Source organism: Marmota marmota, unplaced genomic scaffold, assembly GCF_001458135.2.
Source record: "Marmota marmota marmota unplaced genomic scaffold, marMar, whole genome shotgun sequence".
Taxonomy (NCBI): Eukaryota; Metazoa; Chordata; class Mammalia; order Rodentia; family Sciuridae; genus Marmota; species Marmota marmota.
In genome coordinates, this window is record NW_026000229.1 from 28,012,767 (window position 1) to 28,038,186 (window position 25,420).

The 25,420-nt window shown below is 36.7% G+C and overlaps 1 protein-coding gene and 1 long non-coding RNA gene across 2 annotated transcripts in view; one reads left to right on the forward strand and one right to left on the reverse strand.

Annotated features, from left to right (window-relative positions):
* Tmod3 (tropomodulin 3) overlaps positions 1–25,420 on the reverse strand; it is a 73,211-nt gene that overhangs the window by 14,898 nt on the left and 32,893 nt on the right. The window contains exons 3-6 of the mRNA XM_015480652.2: positions 22,115–22,271; positions 5,866–5,988; positions 4,251–4,340; positions 1,342–1,472 (exon numbers count right to left, since the gene is read on the reverse strand). Of these exons, the coding sequence (XP_015336138.1) occupies positions 1,342–1,472; positions 4,251–4,340; positions 5,866–5,988; positions 22,115–22,271 (501 nt within the window). The remainder of the gene's footprint in view (positions 1–1,341; positions 1,473–4,250; positions 4,341–5,865; positions 5,989–22,114; positions 22,272–25,420) is intronic.
* Positions 1,342–18,901, forward strand: LOC125613356. Its single transcript, XR_007343897.1, has 3 exons — positions 1,342–1,499; positions 6,915–6,921; positions 18,889–18,901. It is a non-coding gene; the product is annotated as an uncharacterized LOC125613356 (long non-coding RNA).

Consider the following 25,420-nt stretch of genomic DNA (forward strand, 5'->3'; position numbering starts at 1 on the left):
ATAGTCTTGCAGTTTTCAGATCATTAATCTTTACTTAGAAACAAAGAGATACAGGGAGTGAATTTAAAAAAAAAAACCCAGACAATTAGTGATCAATAAGGATACTCCTTTTCTCCAAGACCTTCTTTCCTCCTAACTCATTTCTTCTTTCCTTACTCCAAGGAAGAGTTGCATTGTTTAAAAACCAATAAAATCTCAGAAAACCCATTTCTAGATTATTTACCCAAGAGAAATAAAAACATATGTTCACATGAGAACTTGTACTGTAGTTTTATATGTAATCATCCCCAATTAGAAGCAACCAATATGGATAAACACACTGTAGCATATCCACAGGATGGAACGCTACTCAGCAATAAAGGAACAAAATCCTGATACCTGCAACAACAGGCAAATCTCAAATACATTATGCCAAATGAGAAAGCCAGACTCAAAAGGCTACAATCTGTATGATTCTTTTTACATGACATTCTGGAAAATACAGAATTATGGAGAAAGAAAATAGATTGGTGGTTGTCAGGGGTGAGTTGTGGGGAAGAGAATGACTACAAAGGGGCAAAGGGGTATGAGGAACTTCTGGGGTAACAGACATGTTTTTTATCTTTACTTTGGCAATGGTCATACAACTGTGTATATTTGTCAAAACTCAGAACTGTATACTAAAAGGGAGAATTTTACCACATACAAACAACACCTTAAAAAAATTTAATTTGGCAAGATGTGGTGGCGCATGCGTGTAATACCAGAAGCTCGGGAGGCTGAGGCAGGAGGACTGCAAGTTCAAAGCCAGCCTCAGCAAAAGCAAGGTGCTAAGCAATTCAGTGAGACCCTGTCTCTAAATAAAATACAAAATAGGGCTGGGGATGTGGCTCAGTGGTCAAGTGCCCCTGAGTTCAATCACCAGTCCAAAAACAAACAAACAACAAAAAGAAACTAATTTAAAAAAAAAAAAAAAGAGCTGGGGACATAGCTCAAAGGTAGAGCATTTGCCTTCTATGCAAAAGGGCCTGGGTTCAATGACCAGTGCCACAAAACAAACAAAACCCCAAAGACTGAAGTTCTTCAAAGAAGGCAGTACTTTAAAGGTCAGAGAGATTTACCGAGAGTTTTTAGGGCTTACACTTTATATAATAAACTCTTTTAAAAGTAAGTAAAAAACGCTATTATATAATACCTTAATTTCCAAAATTTGAAGGAACCTATATTACTACATGCTCATGAGCAAAAACTTTACCTTAAAGTAGAATCAGACTACTATGTCAAAACTACCCCACTGTTATCCTAGGTTCAACTAATTCAAAGCAATACAAAACAACTTTATGGTCTGCTTAACACACTTACCTTTATGTTATTCAAATTAACTTCAACAAGATGAGCATCGTTTTCTTTAATTCTCTTTAAACTCTCTTCAACGTTGGTTGGATTTGGTGGCTCATCAAATGCTGGAAGAATCTTTTCACCTTTCACTACATCTGTAGTAAACAACGAAAAGAGCACAAGTTGATGGATTGAGAATGGATTCACACAGTTACTTGGTAACACACACCCGTCTCTCTCTTTCACACATGCACACACACATACTTAACAGAATAGATTTAAGAGTTCCTTCTCCATAATTCCTAAAAGAACCTTTGTGTGTTGACATATACATATAAAGTTGAAATAAGATATTATTAAATACAAACACCAAGGGAAGAGTAGGCTCTTTCTCATTTAAATTCATCAAGACAGTCTTCTTCAAGATAGCAAATCAAGGGAGATGGGGAAGTTCTTTCTCACTGAATGGAAAATTTAGTGTGTTCTATATTTTATAAAACCAAAGGATTTCTTTTCCCATTCAACAAAATATGTTTATTTAAAGAGCCCTGCCCCTTAATGAAACAAGGGATCTGGCCAATGGGATGCTGAAATCATTAGGTAAATAAGGAGCTTTACACAGATGATCTGATTACCAACATCTGAATCTACTGATCAATCTTAACAAGTTCCCCAAAGATGAGGATCAGTCTTGATAAGCTGCTACTGCTGTTTCTTTCTTTCTTTTTTGGTACAAAGGATTGAACACAGGGAGGCTTAACCACTGAGCCAATCCCCAGCCCTTTTTATTTTTCATTTAGAGACAGAGTTTCACTAAGTTGCTTAGGGCCTTCCTGAGGCTGCTGAGGCTAGTTTTGAACTTGTGATCCTCCTGCCTCAGCCTCCCAAGTGGCTGGGATTACATGCATATGCCACCATAGCTAGCTTGATAAGCTTCTTAATGTGATTCAATCACCAACTGTGAGGCATTCTTAAAAAAAACAAAACAAAGCCCTGCAGCTGAATCTGATCAAGCCACTAGACTGAATAGAAACAAAGGAGACACGAAAGGTAACATCATGGGGTTGCAATCAGCTGAATCGAGGATGTAGACATTTTTACTTGAATGAAACCCAGTTTCTTCAAGAAATAAATGACTTGAAAAAGTGGGGGGGAAGAGCCAGTTGAGGAGAACTGTTAAGAAATTAAGAGAGACTGGAAAATCAAATAACCAAATGCAATGTGTAACCCTTATTTGGACCAAGCATGAAATGACTTTTTTGAAAGAACATGGAAAATCTGGACTTGCAATGGATTTTGGAGATATGAAAAAATTATTCATTTTTAAGTTTAACAATGGCATGTGGCTGTTAAAAAGAAATGACTTGGCTAGGCTTGTTGGGGCTGAGACTGGAGGATCAAAGCCAGCCTCAGCCACAGGGAGGTGCTAAGTAACTCAGTGAGACCCTGTCTCTAAATAAAATACAAACATAGGGCTGGGGATGTGGCTCAGAGTGCCCCTGAGTTCAATCCCTGGTACCCTCCCCCCCGACCCCCCCGCAAAAAAAAAAAAAGACTTCTTTATTTGTAAGAGACACATATGGAAAATATTTACGGATGAAGTAACATAAGTGAACAGGATTGGCTTTAAAATACTTAAGAAAAAAAAGTGGATTAAGTTGGAAGTGAGGCAGAAGGTAGATGAAACAAGGTTGGCAAAATGTTAAAATACAGCTGAACCTAGGAGATGAATACATTATTCTTTTTTTCTTTTATGTATATTAAAACATTTCTTAAAGAAAAAGTTAAATTTAAACTGGGGAGGATGGCCATATTATAGACCATTATAAAACAATGTTGTGAAGATGTCGGAATGAGGTATATTTATATATACTAACCAGGAAACATGGTACATTGCTGAGTGATTTACTCCACAGCATGTGTTAAAACTACTGATTTTTGTGTGACAGTGAGGCTCCTTAAGTCTTCATTCTAAATCCTAGCTCCCTCACATGCAAATTAAAGATAATAACAACAACAACAATAATAATACTTATTTCACAGAACTGTTGTAAGGATTGAGAATAATCCACATTCAGAAACTGTGCCCAAAAAACATGGCCACAGAAAACACCGAAAAAAAATTAGCCAATAGCATTATTACAGTAAGGTGCAAGGAATATTTATAATATATCACTTTAAAAAAATTCAAACAACTCCCCCCAAACAATTTATATTATATATAACACATATAGATTTGTATAAACAGTAAAGTCTAGAAGGTTATATATCAAATTGTTAACAGGATGGTGGTGAAGGAGTAGTGGGCACAATGACTGTGGATGGAGATATTTTTACTTCTTATCCTTATACACTATTTAAACGTGCTACAAATCATGTATTGCCTAAGAATTTAAAAACACTTTAACAATGTATTTTTTAAATTTTTAAAAAATATTTATTAAAAAAATGTTTTAAAAAACCATTTAATATTTAGAACCAGACTGAAAGGCTTAGGGGCTGAATATTTTTGTGGTTTCTCCTGAATCTGATTTTATAACACAGATTCTTTGAACTGCTTTGAATTTCTTAGAAATCAGCAATAACAATGATAACATATCAATAAAAACTAAGTCTAACTAGTTTTTTTTTTTTTTTTTTTTTTTTGAGGTTCTGGGAATTGATTCCAGGGTCTTGCATACTAAGTTTTATATTGCTTACTATTAATATTATTTACTGAGATAACAGCAGTTCCTAGTACATTTGCTAACAAATTAAGCAAAAAGTATTTATTACTTTATTTTCAATGGCTTTCTTTGTCAATATCATCAAACTGAAATTTTATTTCAAGTACATATATACAATATTTGGTATATAAATACTAAGACTAATACATGAAGAAAACAATATATTTAGTAAAGGATTGGAATTCACAAAATATTTTAAGTACTCACTTGAAAAATGTCCTTTATCAACACCATTACTACTTCCCACTATATCACAAAATTGTGTATTTGTTATCAAATTATGCATCCCAAGAATAGCTGTAAATATAGGAAAAGAGAATTAGGCTTTATTTCCATCTGCTTTAAACTCCCCTCCCACCTCGAGACAGAGTCCTGCTCTGTTGTCCAGGCTAGTCTCTTGGGTTCAAGTGATTCTCGTGCCTCAGTCTCCCAAGTAGGTGGAACTATAGGTTTGCACCAATGTACCTGGCTTGCAACCAAAAATTGTTATCAATAACTTTAACATGCTCCAGACACTTTTTTACTAACTAAATGCAAATTTTACAGTAAAAGAGGAGATAAAGTGATTAAAAATCACCTACAATCTCATCCTCACAAATACCCTTGTTATTTTCCTTCCTATTTCTGAATTTAAGATTAGCCCACACTTTAAAATTCAGATTCACAGCTGAAGTCAGCCTAACCATATTTAAGGTAAACCAGTGCTTAGCTCCATCTGGTGGCTAAAAAAGAAAATTGATCAATTTATCTCAATAAGGCTTCGAGGAACATAATGCTATAAAAGACAGGTTTCACCTTATCTCTGCTATTTTTTAATTTTTTTAAGTTGTCAATGGACCTTTACTTTTATTTATATGTGATGCTGAGAATCAAACCCAGTGCCTCACACATGGTAGGCATGCACTCTACCACTGAGCTACAACCCCAGTCCCTCTGCTATTTTTATATTTGTTAAATTCATGTTATTTAAATTACATTTGCATTCTAGTTAAGATTAGAATACTATTAAATTCTCAAAGAATAAAGTAGCATCCCTCAGGAAATAAGTTTAATTTTTGATGCCTTTTTTGTACAAATAAGGCAGAAGTTTCAGTATGCCCTGACCCATTTCACTCTTACAAATGTACATCTACAAATCCACCAGTCCTCAGTCCCTCAAGGAATACAGCGCATGCTCTGTGACACCACACTTCAACTTTCCTCTTCCAAGGTCCTTCCCAAAGAACCATCATTACTACTTTCAAACATGTTAGTTCTTGGGGTTATTTGGTACTAAGATCTACCCATGTGTCACATTTTTCTGTTGAGAAAAATGGCAGAGATTTCACTCGTCTATATAAGACATTCACAATGATGAAAATAATAAGAAAGTTTGGAGTGCTCCATATACACTTTAGAAAAGTTAGCAAAGTGGCAAGTAAAATTCAGAACTGACTGATCCACTTGCTTTCCAGTGACCTATCTCTAGGTCTTCTGATAAAATGGGGCAGCAATCGACCCTTGAAGACTCTTTCAGTTTTCAGATAGGACAGCTTCTAGCCCAGCAAACGGTGATGAAAGATTTTTATCAAAACTTTCAAGTACGGCAACAAAGGAGAAGTGTCAAATATAAAATAAATCCTTTTAGTGTAAACACTTCACTATTGAGAATATTTAAAGAAACCTGCATGTCAGATTGCTGTGTGAAATACAAAGCCAAATATATGGCTACTCATCTTTAGCAGGTTGTTAGGCAAAGCAAGCATTTGTAGGATGGATACTGGTATATCCTTTGGTCTCTCCCCATCCCAGGTACTCATTCACAAATTTTTTTTAGGGATACCTGCAAGGTCACACAATTCTGTATCAGAAGCACTCATCAAAGCTTCTTCTAATTCTGGATCAACAGATACACTTTCCTCTGTCAAAGTCTGTACAGGTTTCTGTTTGGGGATAAATATTTTTCCTGTAAAATAAAAACATTTTATTAATTTCACTACTATAGTTATTTAACTCATTACCATTTTACCTTTCTTCCAACAAATATTATTAAAAGTATACACAACCAAAGTTGAAGGAAAAGTCAAGATTAACATCCAGTGATTTTGTTTAATTTTTGATGCAGATTTATTGAATTTCCAGGACAATACCTTAGAAAGAAAAGATAACAGAAATTTTCCCACCTGAGGAAATAAAAATTGGCTCTTTTTAGAGTAATTATGAGTTGCTTTATAAATACTGACTCAATAAATAAATAAGTAAAACCCACAACACTTTAAAAAAAATCCAATGTCTTTTTTTTTTTAATTTATTTTTTTTCAGTTGTAGTTGGACACAATACCTTTATTTTGTTTGTTTATTTTTATGTGGTGCTGAGGATCAAACCCAGGGCCTCGCACGTGCTAGGTGAGCGTTCTACTGCTGAGCCACAACCCCAGCCCCAATGTCTTCTTCTTAAGCAACAAATTGCCATAGTCACTTGAGGAATGGTAGAAGCAATCATGACTCTAGAAATTTAATATCTACTTACAAAGAAATTCCCATATGTTCTGAGTGGTATTCTGAAACTCTTGACCACTGTGCCTCTAAGCATCAATGGACACTAAGAAGGTTATCTGTGCTGGGCATCTCCCACATGTGACTATTAAGTTATAGTGAGAATAATGATTTTTTGCAACTCTACATCTTCAAGTCTTTCGGGTTAGGTATCTTCTTACTTAAAAAAAAAAATGGCACTTGGTCAATCCAAAATGTGTTTGGGTTAGTAGGGCTGAATTAAGTGAATATTAACAGAATGCTCAATTAAAAGTAGTTTAAACTTGTGCCTCCCAAGCATTAATGTGCACTGCAGTAACCTGGTGACTGATGAAAGTGCAAATTCTGACACAGCAGGTCTGAAGTGGGGTGGGAGATTCTGCATTCCTAACCATAACCTCCCAGATGATGCTGACACTGCTTATCCACAGAATGCTCTTAAAGCAGCAAGGATTCAACCAGTAAGGATGTTTATTATCTCAATAACAAGGTTCTAGGGTTTAGCAGCTCAATGTTGAAATGAAGAATCCAGGCTCTTTCCACGTTTCTTTTTGGCTGCTCCAGCATGAAATCCTTTGTTCTAAAGTTTTCAAAGTCTCAAGATGGCCTCTATAGTGCCAATTGTCTGTCTCCATGAAATAAGACAGGAAGGAAAGAAGGGTACTTTCTCAATTGTCAACTTTTACAAGGAAAACTTCCTCAGTCTTCTCTGGTCTTACCTACCAGCAATGGGTCACATGTTCATGCCTCAGCTTCAAAGGTAGCTTTGAAGGAATCATTGCTGAATAGGCAATGAGTGTTTATCCCAATATTGAAAGCAAGTGGAGTACGTCTATTTCCTTAATTCCCTGCACATTTACCCATGGCTACATTTACATATTCTGCACATGTGCCTGAATTCTTCAAACTTTTCAAGGACATGGTTTACATTCTGTTCATCCTGTGTCCTTGCCTAGAGCACAGTAAGCAATCCAACTTGTTTGGTAAATAATTTGGTGATCACCTCCAGATCAATGACCTTACTTTATAAAGTATAATTTAAATATGTTGGTTCAAAGTAACAGCAGAACTAACTCAAGAGGAGAAGTTCTCAAACTCTCCCTCAACCCCCCTTTTTTTGGGGAGGGGGCAAGGATACTAGGGGTTGAACCCAGGGACACTTTATCACTGAGCTAAATCACCAGTCCTTTAAAAAAATTTTAATTTTGAGACAAGGTCTTGCAAAGTTGCTGAGGCTGGCCTTCAACTTGTGATCCTCTTGCCTCTGCTTCCTAAATTGCTGGGATTACAACCATGCACCACCACATCCAGCGAGAAGTTCCCAAACTCCCAAGTCAGTCCTTTTTTCAATAAACTAGTGGCTTACAGACTTAATTTTTTTTAGCAGTAGATTTCCCCCCACCATAAAAAAAAGCCAAATTATATGGGAGTATACATAATTGATCTTACTATCAAATTCTGGAGTTCTGGTGATTAGATAATCTTTTATTATTGGTCACAGAAAAAGACAAATAGCAAATCATTATGTTCTGATAATTCCAGGGAAGTTTTTACTGTTGATATTAAAGGATTTCAGTGCATAGTATCCAAGGTTGAGAACCAATGGATTATGGAATTTGTTGACTGAATAAAACTACACAAGCTATTTACCATAAACATTTGAAAATTAGGGCTGGGGTTGTGGCTCATGGCCTTGCACATATGAGGAGCTGGGTTTGATCTTCAGCACCACATTAAAAAAAAAAAAAAAAAAAAGGTAGTATGCCCATCTATGACTAAAAAAAAAATTTAAAAAATTGAAAAGTGAAGTAATACTATGTTAAATAGCTTCATTTAGTCTTCCTAGAGTATGTATACATACCAAAATATCATGTTGTACACCACAAATATACATAGTTTTTATTTGTCAGTTAAAAAAAAAGACAGACACTTGGCATACAGGTTCTAGGGGTATATAGTTCAGTGGTAGAGCATGTGCTCAGTATGTACAAGGCTCTTGATTCAATTCCCAGCACCAAAAGAAAAAAAAAAAAGAAAAAACTAATTAAAAAAAAGTGGCATACTGGGGCTCGGGTTGTGGCTCAGTGGCAGAACGCTTGCCTAGCCTATGTGAGGCACTGGTTCGATCTTCAGCACCATATAATAAATAAATAAATAAAATAAAGGTTTTTTTTTTTTTAAGCTGAATATACAGTTCAGGGAGCATGACTTTAATTGCCACTTCAGATTAATTATATTTTCCTGAGCTCAGTCTCTCACTTGCATTTTCAATTGTCTATGGCAGTGGTTCTCATTGTTGGAAGCACGGTGGATTTTCCAGGGAGCTTTAAGAAATTCTGATATCTGGGTTGGTGCTAAGAGCCATAGCCAAGTAGTATGATACATGGCATTTTTGGTTGAAAGGTGACGCCAGCAAGCCATTGAGATGAGATGATTATGTTAAGATCTGCATTCATATGGATATTAGACCCCTGCTGTCCACCTCGGCCTGCTACGGGACTCCTGGAGAGTTCCCATTGGTTGGGGAAGTGCGGTAGGAGGGAATTCCGGAGGAGGGATTTCCTGTTGCTGGTCCGGGAGAATGCCTCGTGGGTCGGTTGGTTTTTTTCCCCCGGTAGCCTACGGGGCATTGGCGGGGAGTTTCAATAAAGTTTGTTCCTGCTTGAGTGGCTCGTGATTTTGTGCCCAGCCAGACTGCGGCAGGCTGGGGGTGTAGTTCAGTGGTAAAGTGTTCACCTCACATGTGGAAGGCACTGGGTTTGACCCTTAGCACCACATAAAAATAAAATAAAGGTATTGTGTCCATCTACAACTAAATATATATATATAAAAGAAATTCTGATATTCAAATTTTGCAACCCCATCTTACCCTATGCCACTCTAGTCAGATTCTGGTTTAACTGGTCTAGTGTGCTGCTTGGGGCTCTTGAAGGACTCCAATGCATAGTATCCAAGGTTGAGAACCAATGGATTATGGTATTTACTGACCAAATAAAACTACACAAGCTATTTACCATAAAAAATTGAAAAGTGGGGGCTGGGGTTGTGGCTTAGCAGTAAAGCGCTTGTCTAGCACATGTGAGGCCCTGGGTTCGATCCTCAGCACTACATAAAAATATATAAAAAAATAAAGGTACTGTGTCCAACTACAACAACAACAAAAAAATGGAAAGTGAGGTGATACTTATGCTAAATAGCTGCATTTAGTCTTCCTAGAATATGTATATATACCAACACATCATGCTGTACACCACAAATACATAGTTTTTACTGTCTCATACATGTCTCATACATGTCTAATTTTTCCCATGTACAAGCTTTTGCTAATGTTTTAACAACAAAATGAATCTCATCATAAAAAGCAATAGAGCTTCAGCCAGAGACATGAAAAATTGTGCTCTATTTGTGTAATATGAATTGAACTGCATTCTGCTGTCATTTATAACTAATTAGAATAAATAAAATAAATGCAAAGAGTAAAAAGCAAGAGGGCAAAAAAAAAAAAAAAAAAAAAACAAGACTCTCAAGGACCTATGGATTCTTTGATAAGAGAATTTTCCTCTATTTATAAAGCTCTCACATAGTTTGCTACCTCTTCTGGCACTCCTTTTTTATGATAATTTCTCTGTATGTAAAAAAATTTTGCTGTAAAATGTCATAGGGCTCACCTACCAAACCAGTTTGGCTGTTCACTACTGGGAAGCAGTGGCATATTCTGCTGTTTATAAGTTGACTACAAACTGAAATTTGTATAATATTCCTGTGTATCTACTCGATTTCCCATATTATTGCACAATTCCTTGGAGGAACATTTTATTGCTGATACATGAGGTAGGGCAACACCTTGAACTTTAGAGGACATGGAAAACTTTCCAAGGTGTCATGGTGCATTTATGTTTGGGATGGGGTGGGTGCATGTTTTCCTATTTGGAAATATATCCTCTGAGAAGCCTCTACAAAATGTTTTAAAACTATTTGCAAAACAAAGTAGTCCTGAGCACATGAGATATTTGCAACTGTATTTCTGGACTATATGCTATGAGCAAATATTTAGATCCTTAAAGAAGGAATTTAATATTTTCAGTGTAATAAAAGAACCCACAGTCTATTACACTTCAAAAAAATTGCTGTAGAGATATTTAGCTTTACAATATTGTGGTTTTTTTTTTTTGTTTTTTTTTATATTTTTATTTTTTAGTTATCGGCGGACACAACATCTTTGTTTGTATGTGGTGCTGAGGATCGAACCCGGGCCGCACGCATGCCAGGCGAGCGCGCTACCGCTTGAGCCACATCCCCAGCCCCCTACAATATTGTGTTTTAAATAACACAATTTTAATCCCTTTGTATTTTCTTCATGGTTAATTTAATACTAATACACTGCAACAATTTTTTAAAGGCACAAACACAAAATCTAGTTATACAAAACAATACAAAATTTAAAGAGTGTTTACATATTGATTTACAGACTTAAACAATCCCTTTCAAAATCCTAGTTGCCCATTGTTGATTTTGATCTAGAATGTCCCCCAAAGGCTCATGTACTAAAGTCTTGGTCCCCAGTGCAGCAACACTCTGAGCTAAGGCTCTGGGGAAGCAACTGGATCATGAGGGCTCTAACCTCATCAGAGGACCAATCCATTGATGGATTCATAGGTCCACTGGGAGGTGGTAGAAACTATGAGGTGGGAGCCAGTCAAAGGGAGTGGGTCCTTGGGGGTGTGCCCTTGGGAACTATATTTTGTCCCCTGCACCTTGTTTTTTCTCTCTACTTCTTGGCTGCCACAAGGTGAACAGCTTTGCTTTGCCACACCCTCCTTCCATGATATTCTGTCTCACTATCAGCCTAGAAACAAGAGAGCCAAGTGACCATGGACTGAAATCTCTTAAACTGAGCCAATATCAGTCTTTCCTCTTTTGTTTTTCTCTGGCATTTTGTCATAGAAGTAGAAAGCTGACTAACAGATCCGTTTTATATAATGTCACAAGCTAATCCAAAAATACATATAGAAATCCAAGGGATCCAGAAATAGCCAATCTTGATAAAGACCAAAGTTGGATGACTTATATTTGCTAATTTCAAAATGTAGTACACAGGTTGGATCCCCACTACCTCACACCATACTCAAGTATTAATTTCAAACTTATTTATACTTTATAAAGATATAAACTATATAACCTGTAGGAACAAAACACAAGATAATATCTTTAGGTAAGGGTTTGCATATATGATCGCTAAAGCACAAGTGACAGAAGAAAAGAAAGATAAACTGGACCACATCAAAATTAACATTTGTGAGCCAAATTATACCATCAAGAAAGTGAAAAGATGACCTACCAAATGGGAGAAACTCTTTTCAAATGATGTATCTGATACAAGGAACTTTTGTTCAGAATATATAAGGAATATCTACTCATCAATAATAAAAAGACAACACATTTAGCCATATTTAATAAACAGGAAAAATCCTGCAAATTTGATACAGCTTTTATCCAAAACCATTTAACAAATGTATCAGTATTCTACTTTATTACAATCATCTTGCTTCTGATGTGTTTTTTTTTCCAAGTCATGATTATTTATTTATAGAAATCTCAATGTCCTGGTAAGATGATTTAACCTATGTAAAGGAACTGGTTTATACTAAACATAACAGACACACATTAATTCCTATCCATACTGCCCCTAAATTTCTTTTCTTTTTTTTTTTTTTAGTTGTAGATGAATATATAGATAGATAGATATTGATATAGCTGAGAATCGAATCCAGTGTCTCACGCGTGCTAAGCAAGTGCTCTACCACTGAGCTACAACCTCAGACCCCCAAATTTCTTGTACGTGTGTGTGTCTGAGAGAGAGGAAGAGCAAGGGGGGAAGGAGACAGAGATTTTCAAAACAAATTGGCAACACATGGATAAAGGAAAACCATATAGTCCCAGGTATCTATATCAGTGGTTCTTAAATTCAGAATAAGGATTGGCTAGGCATAGATATTTTGAAAAAGCTCCAGAGATGATTCTGTTTCTTACTAAGACTGACAATCATTAATCTGTATAATTGGGGGAAAGGAGTAGTGCGGATTAAACCCAGGGCTTTGAACATGCAAAATACATACTCAATCACTGAACTACATCTCCAGCTCTATAATCTGGAGGTTTATGTTATCTTTGATTGATCTGATTATATTTTTCTTCTTGAAATATGGTCAAAAAGCCCTGGCTTATAATTTTTAATCCATGTATTTTAAAAAAACACATAATGTCTGAGAAAATAACTACTCATTTCTATCCTTCAGTAAATAGCATTCTATCTAAATGCCATTAATTTCCTTATTTAACATGGAAAAATCCAAAACTAGAATTTTAAAAATTGAAATTATAATTCTTTAAAATTTTTTTTTTTGTAATTATAGATGAACAGAATGCCTTTATTTGTTTATTTATATGTGGTTCTAAGGATCAAACCCATTGCCTCACACATGGTAGGCAAGAGCTCTGCCACTGAGCTACATCCCCAGCCCCTATAATTCTTTACACTCTAGCAAAATACAAAATTAAGCAATGACTAGATCAGAAAAAGTCACCCAGAAAACTATGAAATAACACATCAGTCGCCCCCCAACTGAAACAAAACAAATAAAAAAGGGGCTGTGACTGTTGGTTGCCAAGAATGTTAAATTAGTTCACTAATGTTTCTGCAACCACAAAGTGGCAGCTAAGGAAATAGAAGAAACCGAGATAAAAATTCATATAACAATAACTTCAATGTATGGCAGTTATCCAAAAACACCTCTGACATTAAAATAAAAAAAAAAAAAAAAAAAAAAAAAAATTTNTTTTCTCTCAAGGCCCTACCTCTCAGTGGTTCTACCATCTCCCAGGAGCATCAGCCTGGGGACCAAAACTTTAACACATGATCCTCTGAGAGCCATTCAAGATCCAAACTATAGCACTCCCCCAATAAAAGATTTTTTATTTTTCTTATAATGTCTTTCTAGCTCATTATCTAGTATACACAAAATCAGTAAGGGATACTATGAACCAGTAACAATTTTATTGCCAAGGACCTTACTTCACTAGTCCTCATCTCTTTTGCTCTGACACAAAGTTACAGCTACAACAAATGTTAAGAATTATCTTAGTCAGGACTTCCATCCTTGCTAAACACACACACACACACACACACACACACACACACACACACACATATATAAAAAAGAGATGACTCTTATCTAATTTCTATAGAGTTGAAAGGCTCTCATTTTTACTGTTTAGTTAGTTGCCTTGTTCCAGAAAAGATTTAAGTCAACTACATCACTGTTTCCAAGAGGTATGGGACATATCTTTTGACAGGAAGCACACAATCCTCAAATCAGCCAAACCAAAGAATGAGGGGGTAGTTTCTGGAAGGGTACTTTTGTTTTGACCCAATGATACACATGATACCTACTGGAGAGTATGATATGGTCACCAATATGTGCTTATTTATTCAGCAACATTTAGTGATTTTGTGTATACTAGATAATGAGCTAGAAAGACATTATAAGAAAAATAAAAAATCTTTTATTGGGGGAGTGCTATAGTTTGGATCTTGAATGGCTCTCAGAGGATCATGTGTTAAAGTTTTGGTCCCCAGGCTGATGCTCCTGGGAGATGGTAGAACCACTGAGAGGTAGGGCCTTGAGAGAAAAGCTCCTTAGGTCTCGAAGGGGTGAGGCATGTCCCCCAAGGGGATTGTGGAACCCTAAGATCTTCTGCCTTCTTTGCTCCCTGACTCATGATATAAGCAGTTTTGCTCCGCGCCCATGTACTCTCATCAGATTGTGCTGACTCACAACAGGCCCAAAGCAATTGGGTCAGTTGATTATAGACTAGAATATCCAAAAATATAAGCCAAAATAATCCTTTTCTTATAAGTTAATTATCTTAGGTATTTTGTTACAGTGATAGAAAGCTGACTAACAAAAGAAGCTAATACTCCAGTTGGGGAAACAGGATAGCTAGTCTTTTATTCTAGAGATTTCTACTTCCAGTCACGATGGTATTTATCTACATGCCTAAAACAATCACTAAATGGATAAAATATATGAAACAATACTTTCAAGACACTGATCAATCAGGCGACAAAGACAATGATCCCCGAGAATGGGGGTGGTGATGGTGGTGACTCTTACAATTGCTTAGCTAATTCTCTAGAACAAATTTCCAGAGAGTAGAGCAGGGAGCAGGAATTCGGGCAGATCCTGGCAAACTCCGAGCTGCAGAGACAAAGCTGAGGTCCAGAGAGACCAAGGTAGCTAGCATTTGCAGGATAGAGGACCAAAGAGAAGAAAGCTGCACAGAGAAAGAACCCAGGAGCTGTATAGGGAGTTGCCTTGAATACTCAGCAGATCATTGATCTAACACATGAATGTGAGTATATTTACCTTGAGCCAAGGGAAAAAAAAATCCGAAATATTAGAAGTTATAATGCCTGCATTCACACAGGGCTAGGAATAGCTTCTGTTCCCACTAGCCAGACTGGAAAACCTCAGAATTCACAGGACAATTGAGTAGGGAACTCAGAAAGGCCTTGCCTCAGTAGTGGGGAAATAATTAGCCTTAAGCTAAACACTGCTCCAGTCCAAAGCAACAAATCTTTGTGTTTTTTTTTTTTTTTATACTGGGGATTGAACCCAGGCGTGCTTAACCACTGAGCCCATTTCCAGCTTTTTAATATTTTATTAGAGATAGGGTGTTTCTGAGTTGCCTAGGACCTCCCTAAGTTGCTGAAACTGACCTTGAACTCACAATCTTCCTGCCTCAGCCTCCCAAACCACTGTGATTACAGGTATGTGCTGCCATGTCTGGCCCACCTAATCTTAAAAGCAAGATTCTAAAGAATCAAACTTTCAAGGAACTTAATCATATCCCAGAATAAAACTTGGTATTTACAGGATATCAATATATCTACCTTCCAAAAGTTAAAAACTAATATTCAATAAGAAATTGCCAGCATACAAAGACGCAGAAAAATTCAAACCATGAGGGGAAGGAAAAAAAAGTCAGTCTATCAAAACTGATTTAATAATAACAGATGACAAGATCTGCAAGCTAGGGTATTAAAATTTATCATGCTTATATTCAATGTGTTAAAAAAGTTAAGTAGAAACTAAAAAAACAAGAAAAGAAAAGGAAAAAAGGAACATATGGTTGGTCAAATAGAAAATAAACCATGCCAACAATAATCAAAAGAAAGCAAGGGGCCTGGGGCTGTGGCTCAGTGGTAGAGTGCCTCCCTTGCTTATGTGGGGCACTGGGTTTGATCCTCAGCACCAATAAAAATAAAGATATTGTGCCCATCTACAACTTAAAAAAAAAAAAAAGTTAAAAAAAAAAGCAAGCAAGCAAGCAAGCAAGCAAGGGCTGGGCAAGTAGCTTAGTGGTACAGTGCCTGCCTAAGGTCCTGGGTTCAATCCCCAGCACCACAAAAAAAATTGCTGGGCATGTTGGTGCACATCTGTAATCCCAGCAGCTCAGGAGGCTGAGACAGGAGTTCAAAGCCTGCCTCAACAAAAAGTGAGGTGCTAAGCAACTCAGTGAGACCCTATCTCTAAATAAATTACAAAATAGGGCTGGGGATGTGGCTCAATGGTTGAGTGTCCCTGAGTTCAATCCTGCATACCAAAAAAAAAAAAAAAAAAAAAAAAGGTGGTAACATGCCTTCATGGTATAATTCCAAAACAATTAAAAACACTCTATGGGGATTTAGCTCAGTTAGTACAGTGCTTGCCTTGCATGCTCAAGGCCATGGGTTCAATCCCAAGCACCACACACACACACAAAAAAGGTACTCTATGATATGTAAATTATATGCAGAAACAAATGTTGGGGGAAAACAATCATCCAGAATGGGTATAGTTATCCAGGAAAGGTTTCCCATAGAAAAAAACCTTAAATATGAGTGATAAACCATTCATCTGGCTAACTCCTTAACCCAAAAGGAAAATAGTATGAATCATTCCAATGACACAGGGTGAGCAGACTGAAATACAGATGACAGCAGGTGCATGGCTAATTTAAACAGCTCATTTCAAGTACCAGCTTGGGAAGAACCACTTTTCAGAGGTATACAAGGGATATTTCAAACTCATAAAATATCACTCCACAAGAGACAGCTGGGCTGGGGATATAGCTCAGTTGGTAGAGTGCTTGCCTTGCAGGCACAAGGTCCTGGGTTCAATCCCCAACACCACACACAAAAAAAGACAGTTGTATCTTGAATTTATTGGAGCAAGTTGCCCATTGGTAGTTACATAATCCTGTTGATTCAGGCACATTTTCTGTCATACTAAAGAATCACGTTTCTTCCAAAGAAATCATGTATTAATAAGCAAGATGAGGGAAGCCATTTTTAGGATAACAGTGACTTCAATAAGTTTTCTGGAAAGCTAACCTAATTGAGAATAAATAAATTAGAAAAGTGAGAAGTCCTTAGTTTAAAGGAAGCTGGTTAAATTTACCTCTGAAAAAGCAAGATGGAGTGTGTGGGATTCTTGGGCACTTCATTCTCAGGGTGGGAAAGGCAAAAACAAGGAAGGGAGGAGCCCATCCTGGATGAGTCAGCAGCTCAAATGGAATTCAATGGCACACCTCTGTGTATTATATAAGGTGCAGCCATAGCTCTGGTCCAGCCATGAAATAGGAACACAGGGGGAAAAAAAAAACAACTCGGTCTTGGTAAGGGTAAATATGATACTATCAATGGAAAGGAGGATTATCAGCAAAGCAAAGCAAAATGACAGGCAGTAAAAAATATTAAAGACTGGGGCAAATTATTTCTCCAAGTAACAAATTCATGGCAATGCTCTAAGACAGAATATTTATGATCATAAACGTGATAGGAATCAACAACAGAGTCAGCATTCTGTGCATTTTCACTATTCTCAGGAAGAGCTAGATGAATACTTTTTTTCACCCTTACCATGGTCTATGCCTCAGTGTGTGTATATACATATATTTTTAATTTTTGTTTTATTTATTTATGTGGTGCTGAGGATTGAATCCAGTGCCTCACTCACGTGAGGCAAGCGCTCAGCCACTGAGCTAAAACCCCAGGCCAGATGCCTCAGTTTATATTTTGCAAAATTTTAAAGATGAAAAAGCTACAAACTTTTCTGATATTTTAAAATTATATCTACAAATGCTGGGATTACAGGGTATGTATGCCTGTAAGGGTATGTATGCCTGTAAAGGTACGTATACCTATAATCCCAGTGATTTGGAAGGCTGAGACAGGAGGATTGCAATTGAAGGCCAACCTGGAAAAGTTAGCAAAACTGTCTCAAAATAAAAATAAAAGGGGCTAAGGATATGGCTCAGTGGTAAAGCACACTGGGTTCAATCCCATGTTTTTTAAAAAAATACAAATATGTATATATTTTTATAAGTAAAACATAAACTGAAATTATTTTAATTTTTAAACATTTAATTTTGCAACATTTAGATTCATTAAGAAAGTTATTTCCATTAATTATGCCAAGATTACTTGAGACCATAATACTATTATTCCCACTGTGAATTTATTTAAGTTTAGATGAATTTAACAGTTATATATTATTGGTCCTCCTGTAAATAATGCACTTAAAAAGAGTTCTTAAACACAACTTTCAGTATGCCCTTATTAGTTGCCTAATGCCTTCTTTTCTGCTGTTACTAAAACTATACTATTAAAAATACAACATTTACTAGTGTAGAACAAAACATTCCCTAAACTGTACCTAGGACATGAGGCCTTGGAATTTCACTTTCCTCCTTCTCAGATGTTGCCATATGCTTTTTTTTTTTTAAATATTTATTTTTTAGTTGTAGTTGGACACATTACCTTTATTTAATTTATTTATATGTGATGCTATGGATCGAACCCAGGGCCTCGCATCGCTCTACCACTGAGCCACAACCCCAACTCTTGCCATATGCTTTTGATTCCATAAACTGTACAATTATAAATAATCATTTCATAAATCATGAAGTAGTTATTAATTTATCTACACATAATAACTCTCAAATGGTCTTCTTACTCTATTTTTTGTGGGGGCAGTGCTGGGGTTTGAACCCCGGGCCTTGAGCTTTCTAAGGAAGTTCTACCACTGAGCTACGCCTTCAGCCACATCAGGTTTTTAAAAAACATTCTGAAGCAACAGAAACATAAAATTTGCCAAGATACATACACACACACACACACACACACACACACACATTTGTTCTTGGTCAAAGAAAAAAAAATCTGAAAACATGCAATTTTCAGTTTAATGAGAATTCCCTCCTGTCCTAGTCAGTTCTGTCATTTTAGCTCCAGACACAGGGTGTTCATTTTGGTCAATTAATCATCCTTCAGTTAGTCTCAAAATATGAGAAAGATTAATTCTAATAATAGGATACTGATTCTTTTAGTGATTCCTAATTTTTTTTCTTTAAAAAAATCAAGCAGTCACCTGATAGTTCTTAAAAAAAATTTATGAGATCACCATGTGAATTTGGCATTATTTCTTAAAAGGAGTACAAGAAACAGAGTGACACTGATATAATATTCCCTGGTAAAGCAAGTTAATATTGCCATTGGCTATTGAACTCTGAATACAGTCCCTTTTATATGAAAAACACTTAGTTTATAGACCAATGGTACATTTTACCAAAAAAGTAAAAATGCTTTTGTTTTTAACAGAGGCAGGTTTTCAAACTGTTTTATGAAAAAGTAGGAGAACCCCTACTGTCTGAGAAAGCTTACTAAATCTCAAAGTCTATCTCTTCTGAACTACACTATTAAGTAAAAAATTTGGGTGTTAACCCAAAGTGTTCAGGACTGGGAGTCATGGAAGAGGCATTTTAAACAGACAAGTTTCTGGTTTTCTAGAGCTAAGAAGGATATACAAGTTAGCTTGATTAGGAAGTATATTATTAAGATGTAGAAATATTCTGAGAATCTTTTGGACTGTGATCAGGATTTTAGAGACGAGACACACTGAAAGGAAGGTATATTAGTGACTAAGGATAAACAAGGCTAATGATTTAAAGATAAGAGTCTAGGGTGAGTTTAAGAACACCGGATCTGGCATTTTGCTATATTTCAAAGCAGAGCTCTACATCTAAACTTGTCAATTTTTGAAGAGGAATACGGCTCTCTTCAGGTCTACGGCACAGTGTTTAAGTTCTGCCCAGTTTGGTAGTATCTGCTTCCATCAGGTAGATTGCTGAAACTCAAAAACTCATTCCTGTGGTTCTAGACCACTCTTTCCTGACAGAGATTTCCAAGAATGGAAATCTCTTGTTTGGTAGTAATTATCCATAAGATCCTTTCCAGAGGGCTGGGGTTGTGGCTCAGTGGTAGAATGCTTACCTAGCATGTGTGAGGCCCTGGGTTCGATCCTCAGCACCACATAAAGATAAACAAATATTTGTCCATCTACAACTAAAAAACGTTAAAAAAAAATCCTTTACAGAGACTTTCACTATACCCATTAATAAATCTGGTCCTTATATAAAGGCTATATGACATAGATGTCATCCATATTCTTCATCTCTATTATTTTCCCCCTTTCAATTTTTTATTTTCCATAATTATTCTCTATTTTCTTTAATCCTTCAAGATCTTTTCCTAGGTAACTGCAGGTTATGAATAGAGAGCATACTAGGAATCTGTCTTGAGTCAGCCTGGAATAAATGCAGCTTTCATATCTCTTATTTTCTTATCTTCTTGTCCTGAAATTCCAGTTTTTTCTGACATCTCTCCCTATTTCTACCTCCATTCTTCTTCCTACCCAGAGGCCACCTGAAACATGCAGAATAATAAAAGGTGATTAACCAATATTTGTTCCCATAAAATTGTTCTCCTATGTAAGCATGGTGGTGCATTTCTGTAATCTCAGCTGAAGCTGAGGCAGGAGGATCACAAGTTCAAGGTCAGCCTCAGCAATTTAATAAGATCCCTTTCCAAAGTAAAAAATATATATATAAAGGGCTGGGGAATGTGGCTAAGTGGTAGAGTACGCTGAATTCATTCCTTAGTACTGGAAGATAAAAAAAGCTATAAACAATAGTGTAGGTATGTCCGTATAGAAGAAAATACAAACAGTAGTCTTTTTAAAAATATATTTTTAGCTGTAGATGGACATGATATTTTAATTTTATTCATCCATTTATGTGGTGCTGAGAATCAAACCTACACATGCTAGGCAAGCACTCTACCAATGAGCCACAACCCCAGCCCCACCTTTTCTATGACAAATACATACAGGCCTTTGCCTATCTTTATGACTTTATGACAATATGACATATTACACTTAAAGACCCTGCATTGGTTTCCAACCCTTTTTGGTCACAAATACCTGAAGGACATGATATTCCCATCTCTAGCTGTATTGCGAAGGTTAATTTTATGTATCAAATTTGCTGGCTTATGGTGCCCAGATATTTAGTCAAATATTATTCTGGATGTTCCTGTTTAGGTATTTATTCTTTTTGGGGGGGGGTGGTGGGAGAGGTACTGGGGATTGAACTCAGGGGCACTTGACCACTGAGCCACATCCCCAGCCCTATTTTTTTTTTTTTTTTTTTGTATTTTATTTAGAGACAGGGTCTTGCTGAGTTGCTTAGTGCCTCTTTTTTGCTGAGGCTGGCTTTGAACTCTCGATCCTCCTGCCTCAGCCTCTCCAGCCTCTGGGATTACAGGTGTGCACCACTGCGCCTGGCAAGCTGTTTATTCTTGAGATTAATATTTCTCAAGAGTGGACTTTGAATACAGCAAACTACCCTTGATATATTGATGGGCCTCATTTGATCAACTGATGGTCTTAACAAAGACTGACCTCTTCCAAGTAAGAAGGAATTCTCTCAGCAGACTGCCTTTGGACACAAACCTCTCTCTCTAAAGAAAGACCACAGGGGAAGAGTGAGGGGTGATAAGCTAGAAACAGTGGTGCCAGCAACTTAATGAGACTCTATCTTGAAGAAAGAAAAAGAAAAATTGGGGATGTAGTTCAGTGGTAGATTGCCCCTGGTTTCAATCCTGAGTACCGGGGGAAAAAAAAAAGTAAAAAAGGTAAAAGAAAAAGGCTACACTCAAGTCTCCACTGAGGATAGATAAGATTGGACACTGTAATGGGAAGGAATTGAGCTAGAAAAATTTCCTGAAAGTAGCACTAGCGAAGGATGCTAAGGAAGGATATCTTTTAAAAAGGTCTTTGAAAATATGGCATGAATAATTAGCAACATTTGCATTCTGTAATACACTAGTGAATTTACCATAAAAATTTATCTCAGTACACTTTTAGATTGCTGATATTAGAGAACTAGGGAGGGTTACTGTGCAAAATCTCACTTATAAGTCATTAAGAAAAAAACTTATTGGCAAAGTTGATAAAAAAAATTAAGGGTCTAAACCACATGATTTTTAAATCTATGGTATCATAACTTTAAAAGTAATGAAGGATGCACCTCTAAAAACAAGATTTTCTCCATATCTACCTATAAAAAGAAAAATCCAATGCCATCAGATAATGACTTCAAAATTCTGGGCTTACCTTTTTTTTCTCCAGTGTAGGGCACATAGTCTTCCCTGTCCTTTTGCTCCAATGCTTCCTTCTCCAGATATGAAAGGAGGTGTTCTCTATCAAAAGGTCCTGTGGCAGACTTTGACGTCTGATTTTTTTGCCGGAAACCTGCAGGCAGAAGGGCATTCTGCCAAAGAGAATATAATGGCCATTATTACTACTACGAATGCCAATATTAAATGTTTCCATATATTTCCCATATAAAAAAGAATTACAGACTAGAATGTGATGTAGGCGTTAAACTTCACTGCTAGATTTCAAGGCAGTAATATAAAAATGATCCAAATGAAGAACTTGTTTTTTTGAAAACAGACAATTCATTTACATTACTGATAAAATAGGTACCTACATATTTTCTTCAGAAAGTATTCTACTAGCAGGAAACATCCTTTAGTTTTTAAGTGTCCAGGGATTGTAATAAAAAATAATTTTCTTAATACTTAAAAACTGCTAGGCAGGGGCTGGGGTTGTGGCTCAGTGGAAGAGTGCTCACCTAGCATGTGCAAGGCCCTGGGTTCGATCCTCAGCACCACATAAAAATAAGTAAATAAAATAAATGTATTTAAAAAAAAAAACAAAAAAAAATTTGCTAGGCAATTATGTACCTAAGACTAATTCTATCACAAAAGAATTTTAAATGACTATACATGATATTCCCTCCTAAAGACTTCCATTTAATCACACATACTTTTTCATGATATACATACATATATACACAAACACACACACATATACACATATATATAAATATAGGCTACAAAGAGATTAATATTCACTTGTTTTACATAGACATAATAGGAATGCTTCCACACTATCCACTACATGTTTGTATAGTGCACACATGAGCACTAGGATGGACTTATATTGATTACTGTCACTGCTGCTCAAGGCCCAAGGCATTCTTAAGATAAAACCAGAATTCAGCTTCCTTGGATTTTCATGTGGACATATAGTCTTTTTGAGTGCATGGACTAAGAGTGGGGATTAGGGGAAGAAGGATGATGGATTCAACTTAAGTTGACTAAGGCAGTCCCTACTCTATAAATTTTCATGAAGCGACGAATAACACAGGGTGACAAGATAACGAGAGCATCATCTTTTTATTTATCAAAATCCAGAGATGAGAATGCCTTAAATCCTATTTCTGGTATTCTTTTCCTCGACAAATGAAAGTCAGTCAGAGAAGTCACACCTCTTTTGTAACACCTCCCAATATTGGCAATGATGCTGAATCTCATAGTGCTATAAGTCAACTTTTCATTATAAAACTTGCTCTTACAGCTGTGCACAGTGGTGCAGGCCTGCATTCCCAGAGAACTGGAAGGCTGAGGCAGGAGGATCCCAGGTTCAAGGCTGGTCTCAGCAACTTAGTGAGATCTTGTCTCAAAATTAAAAAATAAAAAGACCTGGGTGTGGGGAGCCACATTGAGTTACCATGCCTTCTAGTCCTGATGCACCCTGGGGATGTGAAAGATCACTGTAGTCTGGTGCAGTTGTGCCATGACTCGTGACTCGGTCCCTACCCCTCTTCCCGCTTGGATAGCAAGGCCAGGATTCTGAGTAGGCATACCCCTGGAGTTGAGCGTCACTCATCTCTTCTTTTGTAATCTTACCCCATTTGCCCTGTTTGGGATAGAATGTTCCATGAAACGCCCTTTGTGTGTCCCCCTTCTCTTGTTCTTGTTGGGTGTGGCCTTCCTAGATGTCAGTCAATCTGCTGATAGCAGACATCATGAAGCTAGACTCAACCCCCACCCCCAACCTAACCCCTTGCCTCCTTTGAATGGCTTCTCCCCAATAAAAAGGTTCAGCATGATCTCTCTCTCTCTCTCTCTCTCTCTCTCTCTCTCTCTCTCTCTTTCCACGGACCCCTAAGGTCAGAGGAGCTGTCACAGGACCCAGAGAAAAAGGTATCTCTGTCTCTTGTGTGATTATTTCATGCAGCCCAGTTCACCTGGAGTGACCTTGAGTATTTTAGTCGTGAAACTTGAACTGTAGCTCAGTGATAAAGTGCCTATAGGTTCAATCCCTATTACCAAAAAAGTAAAAAAAAAAAAAAAAAAAGGTAATCTTACATAAGTAATGATAGTAGAAAATGCTCACAACTCTGCATTTATACCTAATTATACTTCAACTCTGGCCATTTGCTGGGATCAATAATAATTTTCGTAAAATTCAATTTGGTGTTCCCCTTAATGTAATGGTTCTTATTACATAGAAGGCTGACCTATAAAGATAAACCACAAAGGAGGCCTGTTCCTGTGTTGTCTATGGGACTATATAAAAGAAAAACAAGATTTCTACCTTTAGACTTTGAAATCAAGATAACAATGTTATAGGAAGAATCCATTCCTAGTCTATCTTTAAATCCTATACATATTTACTTTGTAAAGAACTCAATCATCATTTTCCCATTTGTAATGTCATTACTTTGATCCAAACTATGATCCAAGCTTGCCTGGAATGTTACATTAGCATTCCAACTGATCTTCCTGGATCAGGTGCCCAATCCTCCTCATTCCTCACTCTTACTCCCTAATCTGTGACCCTAACCTCTTCTCATATATCCTCTCTATTCTATTCAGACTAGACTTTTTTTTTCTCTCCCTGTACTTGTGATATCCTTCTATCACAAGGCCTTTATGTGTACCTGAAAGACTATCTATCTTTTTTTCTTCTCATTTTTAAGACTGCAGTTCCATGACCCCAAGGGAAGCTTTTTCTACCCGTGATTGTAACTCACAGTTCCTAGTGTTCATCATTATTCTAACATGGTATGATTATTTGATTAAAATCTAATTCCTACACAATGAGCACTCTTGTATATCTGAGTCTAGTATACTATATGTATACTAGATCTACCTCAAACATTTAATGAGTAAAGATTTTAGAATACTTTTAAAGAAAAATGCTCACTGAGGCAAATTAATAAAGAAGTTATTTTCTTCCCACATCAAAAAGCATTTGTATTGCTATTTTATGATGGTAGTAGTAATGGAGTTGCATTATGCCACCTGGCTGCTCAAGCTCCTATGAAACATATAGTTTTAAAATATGTTAGCCGAAATCCTGGTTCCTTAAATAGTCTTTGACCACAAAGTAAATGGCAGCTCACTGGTTTCAGAGGCTATAAACCCACACACTAAGCTTCATTAGAAGTATATTCTAATCAAGAATCCACCCCCCTCTCAATGCTGGGGATCAAACTCAGGGCCTTGTGTATGATAGGCAAATGCTCTACCACTGAGCCACACTAGCAGTCCATTGTAGAGTAAT